This window comes from Neophocaena asiaeorientalis, unplaced genomic scaffold (assembly GCF_003031525.2).
Source record: "Neophocaena asiaeorientalis asiaeorientalis breed wild unplaced genomic scaffold, Neophocaena_asiaeorientalis_V1.1 scaffold8, whole genome shotgun sequence".
Lineage (NCBI taxonomy): Eukaryota > Metazoa > Chordata > Mammalia > Artiodactyla > Phocoenidae > Neophocaena > Neophocaena asiaeorientalis.
The window spans coordinates 993,422-999,529 of NW_020175395.1; the positions used below are offsets into that span (position 1 = coordinate 993,422).

The 6,108-nt window shown below is 61.3% G+C and overlaps 1 protein-coding gene across 1 annotated transcript in view; it reads left to right on the top strand.

Moving 5' to 3' along the window:
- The first annotated feature begins 5,183 nt into the window (after positions 1-5,183).
- The window catches only part of FOXC1 (forkhead box C1), a 3,130-nt gene continuing 2,205 nt past the window's right edge, over positions 5,184-6,108 (top strand). Inside the window, exon 1 of the mRNA XM_024766400.1 lies at positions 5,184-5,324. Coding sequence (XP_024622168.1) covers positions 5,184-5,324 — 141 coding nt within the window. The remainder of the gene's footprint in view (positions 5,325-6,108) is intronic.

The window sequence follows — 6,108 nt, forward strand, 5'->3', positions numbered from 1 at the left end:
CCTCCCTCCCCCCTCCCCTCCCCAGTCTCGTGAGGGCAGAGCTAAGTGCCGATGTTTCTCCAGCAGGGTCCTGAGCTCTTCTGGCCTGCAAGGCCCTGCCTGGCTGGTCTCCCTGAGCCTATACAGACAGGCCATGAAGGTGGGCGGGCGTTAAAAGTTCAGGTCATCCTTCCTTCGCTTGTTTCCAGGAGAATCGTCCTGGGGGCAACCGGATGGAAGGGAAATCCAGGAGAGGAGCCCGGCTCACACTCAGGAGCGAACGCGCCAGCAGGGCCTCTAGTACAGCGTCTCTAGAGCACGTGCGTGGCTCCGCCAGCCCAGCACAAGTGTATTTGCACACACGGCAGACTCGGGCACAGAGGAGGACGGACACCCTCCCCGTAGTTGCCAGTATTTACCTCCCGCCCAGGGCGCCGCATCCCGCTGCTGGGATAACGCTGAACAAGGAAACCGCTATCCATTTGTGGATTAAGTGGATTAGTCCACGTACCATGATCTGAAATACACATTTTAACATCTGACATTGAGATCAGACTTACCGCTGACAAGGTTTAATAGTTTAACGTTTTCTTCTCTTGGTGGCACATAAACGACGTACCTTATCATAAAGAGCATCTTAGGGACAAGGACACAGCAGAGTAAAATCGTGAGGGATGGTGTGTGACCTCGGGCAAGTCCCTCACTCTCTCTAAGCCCAGCTTCCTCCTGTGTAAGATGCACATAACAGCGTCCACGCCAGGGTTAAATGAAAGGATTACTCTCAACGCTGGGCAGGACGACCAGTGAAGTCACTGCCGTCTGAGGGTCTGCGGTGAAGACCCGAGAGCTGTCCCATCAACAAGTTCACCTTCACCAGGATCCACGCGCTACCCCGAGCACGGGTCTGTGTGAAGAGGCCAGCTTTGGGGCATGGAGAGATGTTCTCATTCGGCTGGGGTCTCTGTGACCCCAACCAAAGGGGACCTCGGTAAAAGTAAGCTCCGGGTTTGTTTGTCTCTCGCCCTTAATTTAGAGTTTAACCCAACTCCACTATTGGCCTTAAAAAATACGGGAGCGACCACAGTGAACGCTACACACGTGGCTCTTTCCCTTTCATACATTTATTCCTACTTATTCTGCGGAAATTTGCCTCCCTATTCGCCACAGTTTATCTTTTCTTATATCTTCGTTTCCAAACTAAATAGCGCTGACCCGAGCACACCCTGCTCCCGCGCCAGCGGCTCGCGGTGCTGCCGACGATGCTCCGCGGAGGTCAGGCCGGTGCGTCGCGCGTCGTGCGGGGCTTGGAATGGAAACGCGCGTGGGGATGAGTACCGATCCGCAGCCGCCAGCCCCGCCTCCCCCGCCCTGTTCTCCAAACCGGTTCTTTGGAGGTTCTGTTTTTCATAATTAAGACTAAGGAGCGGTTAAAAAACAGAAGTACTTTTTCCTGGAAACCAGCGGTCTTAATTTGCAGCTTTTATTGGCAAACCTGGCTGCCAGTAAATACATTCCTTGGCATCTCCCAGAATGTAATTTACTTGATGAGGAGGCCCTGCTTTTTCTGTAACATGCACATCAATTAAAGGGGCCGCTAGGAAGGAATGTGGCCGGTGACTGCAAGCCTCCTAGGTCACCTAGGGTCTCGGGAACAAAAGCGCCCAGGCCCGTGCCTGGGTGTCCGAGCCGGTCCCTCCAAGGGGCCTCCCGACCGGACTCTCCCCGCCGGGGAGCTGGCTAGGTTGCAGGGTGCGAAAGCCAGGAGCCAGGCGGCGAGGCCTCCCCCGGGTCCCCTTCCTCAGAGCCCCCTCCCGGGCGCCGCTCGGAGGAGCTGGACCGTCGGCCGGAGGTGGGGCGTCGGGTCGCACACAGGAGGCCGCAGACGGCAGGGGGCGCTCGGGGCGCGTGCAGGGCCGGCCGGGGCCGGAGCCCACCGCGGCGCTCGGGTTGGCCGGGGACCTGCGCCCAGGAGCCCGGAGTTCCAGCCTCGGGGGTGGCCCTGCGGCTCCCCTGTTTTCTCTCCCGGCGCTCACGGGGGCGAGGCGGGAAGCCTGCGGGGGCCACCGGGACGCGCTCCCAGGTGCAGAGGCACGCGAGGACCCGGGAGGCAGGCGGGACGGAGCCAGGTGCCGGCGGTCCCGGCCGAGGGCCCCGCGGCCGCCCCAGGGCCTGGGGGGAAGGCCAGCCGCGCCCTACGCGCACGGACTGGGCGGGCGGCGCGTCCCAGGGCCCGGGGCGTCCGAACTCAGGCTCCTCAGGCCGCTTCTGGGCGGGAGGGGGCGCAGCCCCGCGCGTGAGGCCCCAGTGCTGGGCTAGAGAGCCGGAAGCCCGCCGCCCGCGGGACCAGGCCCCGCCGCCGCAAGGTGCGGCCGACCCCTCCCCGCCCGTGGGGCTGTCTGCGGGTCTGTCCGCGCACCAAGGCCTTTCCTCCGACACCCGGAGCCCACGCGTGGATGCAGAAGGCGCCCTCGCGCCGCATTCGGTGATGCCCGCACCGCGCACCCCGGGGCCCCGCGGGTCGTCGGCCGCGGCCGGGATGAGCCCCCGTCGCGGAAGATGGAGTGGCGGGGCCTCTCCCCTTCCAGGCCAGGCTGCGCCCCAGTCTAATGGGGACCCGGATGGGAAGAAACCGAGGCGCGCGAGTAGTCCTTTATGTTAATCCACCCTTACCAAATTTTATTTTTGTCCTTGATGGTTAACGACAGGGGACAGTTCGCATCTGCATCTAACGCTTCCTGGACAAAGGAAGCCCCAGTCATGCGCAGCCGGGCACCGAGGTTGAAGCTTCCCGCGAGTCCTGTGGCCCTTTCTTGGTACTCAGCTCGCGCTGGGTCCCAGAAATGCTCTGGGAGACCGGGCTTTCCTGCAGAAGGGCGACAGGTGGTCCGACCCGGGGGAACCCCGAGCAGGTGTTGGCACACTCCCTCCCGTGAGAGTAATTAGTGGGACGGCCCGTCGTGGGGACTTGGGGGGCATTAAATTACCCCATCCTATAAGCTTCCTGTGGAGGCTGCCCTCGGGAGGGCAGCTGTGCAATTCGTTCAATCATGGACATCACTTTGTCTTTAAAACAATCAAAAAACAAACGCTCTTTTCATTTATCGTAAGAATTATTTTTCTCCTAAGGAGGGGGCTGAATCAGGAAGACTGCATTAACAGAACCTGTACTCAGAAACCCCCCAACTAAGAGAAAAGTCGATCTGCCCGGAGCCTTGGCCACTAAGACGTGGGGTCCTTGTCCCTCCCTCCGCGGATGAACAGCACTTCCTGCCCGGCGGAGGGTTTGATAACGAAAAACGGCCACTGACACCCGCGTATCGTCTCCCACCCTGGGGCTTCAGGTCTTCATAAACGAGGCCACGTGAAGAACTTCGACAAAAACCTAAATAGCTCAAAGACACCTCGAAACAGACGTGGCTACAAATGCTTGCGACTTCAGTCTAGCGGGGAGCCTCCAGGTCGCACTGTCAGATACCACGCGTCTCCCGACAGCGAAGGGCGAGGGGGAGGGAAGACTTCGGGCGTGCAGAGCCCCCCGCCCCCCCAGGCTGCCCCGTCTAAAGGGGCGGCCCGCCTTTCTGGACTCCCGAAGCTCCCGGTCAGACCGGCCCTAACCCCCCGACGGGCCAGCTTCCCGAGCCCAGAGCCGGGGCGCGGATAAGCCCAGAGAGCGGGCGGTAAGGGCCTGCGCGTGTCCGGGGAGAGTCGCTGGCCAGGGCTGGAGGGACGCTGGAAAGTTCCCGAGGGGTCTCTGACAGGAGGACAATCCTTGCACCTTGGGCTGGGCTCACCGCCCCTCCGGAACCCTTTTCTGCACTCGCGGGGCCCCCTCCCCAACCCCTATCCCGTTTTTCTTGAATTGAAAAGGAGCTCCTCCGCTGCTGGTGGCCAGCTTTAAGCCACCGCCCCTCCCCCTCTTCCTGCGGTGTCACCATGCCGCGAATCGGGCATTTCCTGGAGTGCTCGCCACCTCTCCCTTCCTGGTGCTTTTCCAGCTAAGGCCCCGGAGGCCTGTTCTGCGTATCGCTGTGACGTCACGCCCCTCCCCAGAGCTGAGACCCCTCGGGGGCCCCGGGAATTGTGACCCCGGCTGGCGGGTCAGGGAGGGGACGGGGCGGAGAGGGCCAGCGACAGTCCCACCAAACATCCATTACCGCTGTCGCCTGCGGGACCTTCAGGCCGCAGCCGCGAGGTGTCAGAAAAGCAGCCGAAGGCTTCCTGCGGGGGCATTTATGCCAATTGAGTTAAGGGTTGCGGGGAGACAGTGATTGAACCACCCGCGGAGCAGCAGAAGGGGGCATCAGAAACTCCAACCTGAAAATAAAAACCGTAACCTACTCCCCAAAGACTTCATTTCTGCGCCTTCGTGTTCAAATACCACCACCGACAACAATAAGAAGTCGAGTACTTGAAATACAATCAAGCCGTTTAGTGGAGGTTTGCTTCCGAGGAAGCTTGTAAAACACAAACGCAAAGCTCTTTTCCTGGCGAGTATCCTGAGCTCGACCAGGAGAAAGATGATCTTCGTAAACTGCACCCCGCCTTTTTCCCGCGCGCCAGACACTCATTTCACAACGGCCACTTTTATACCCGAAGCGGGGCCCAGCACAGCCGGCTGTCGGATTTGCAGTTTACTAAGGAGCACTTTCCACCTCTCGGGCCGCGGAGCCGGGAGCAGGGGAGGACGCGCGGGGACCCGGGCAGCGCGGCACCACGTCTCGCACACGAGCCGGGCGCGGCCCGTGCTGGGAATACGGCCGAGTCGCCATCGCCGCGTAGGTGCCCGCGCACCGCGAGCGGTGGAAACGCGGTTCAAAGGCCGAAGTCGCCAAACGCGGAGGCGTTCGGGACGACCACTGACTTCCTTAGCCTCCAGGCTGAAGCCGGGGAGCCCACAAGGCCTCGACCAAAGGGGCAGATTCCGTCCGGGTGTGGGGCGGGGGCTGGACACGAATGCACTTTTCGCGTCGCGGGGCTTCTCCCCCCCGCCCCTTCCCTCACACGTGTTTAAGGAGTCTTCTGACGATAAATCAGTGTTTTCCTCCAGACGCGGAGACGGGGCCTTGTGGACGCCCAGGAAAGGAGGCTGGAGCGGCCCAGGCGCGGAGCAGGCCAGGCAGCGCCTGGGAGCCAGGCTTCCGGGCACCCGGCTGGTTCAGAAAGAGCAGGTCCTCTCGTCTCTCCATGTCAGGGTCCACTCCGAAATGCAACATTTTAAAACTGCACAGGCCCGCGCCCTAACTCCTGAACTGCATGCAGCTCCAGCTCAAATTGTGCAGAGGAGAAAGCCGGATTCAAGCTGGGAAGCCAAAAGGGTTCCCGACACGTCCTCGCAGTTAAAGACTGTCAGGAATTGGAGGGTGGAGGTGTGAGATGCGCCACGCTGCTCATCTCCACAGCCCCCTAGACGCGCCAGTTCCTCCAGCTTTGCAGGAAAGGGCCCGGAGGGGCTGTTCCAGCTTTGCCCAAGTGCAGAAGCGCGCTGCAGGAGAAGAGGCCCATCTCCTTCCTGCCCGTGGTTTCTCTCCCTTTCCTTCTTCTTCTTCCCATTCCATCCCAGTCCCCCGGAAACTGCAAGTCTCAGGCGCTTGCACAGGGATTAGCCGCTGTGCTCATCCCCAGGACCCTCGAACCGCCCTGCAGGTGCGATTCTGAACGTTCCCCCAATTACACCCGTTATCTCTGCGAGCCGGCAGCCACGCGCGTGCGGAGAGGAATGTGGGACGTATTGACTTGCTTCTTGTCATCACACCTGTTATTGTCACTGAGCCCGCAGGCTGACCCCTGCTCTGAGCCGAAAGGTGCCGGACTCGACAAGAGGGGGCGGTCGCGGCGAATCCCAGAGAGGAATTCGGGGTAGCCTCCAGGCTCCAGCAGCGCGCGCCGAAGACACCCACGCTGCTGACCACGGCCTCAAGCTCCTGGCAAGGCCCCATATCCCCCTCCCTTATTTCTACTGGGGAGGGGTCGCAGGGACAGTGAGGTGGGGGCAACAACTCCGCCCCCACCGGGAACGGAGCTCGGCTGTGACTGAGCCCTTAAAACCGTGCCCTTTGTAACCCAGCTCAGGACTGGAGAACTTCCAGGTGGGGAAAACTGGAGACAGAGGCTGGGAGCCGGGGAGCCTGG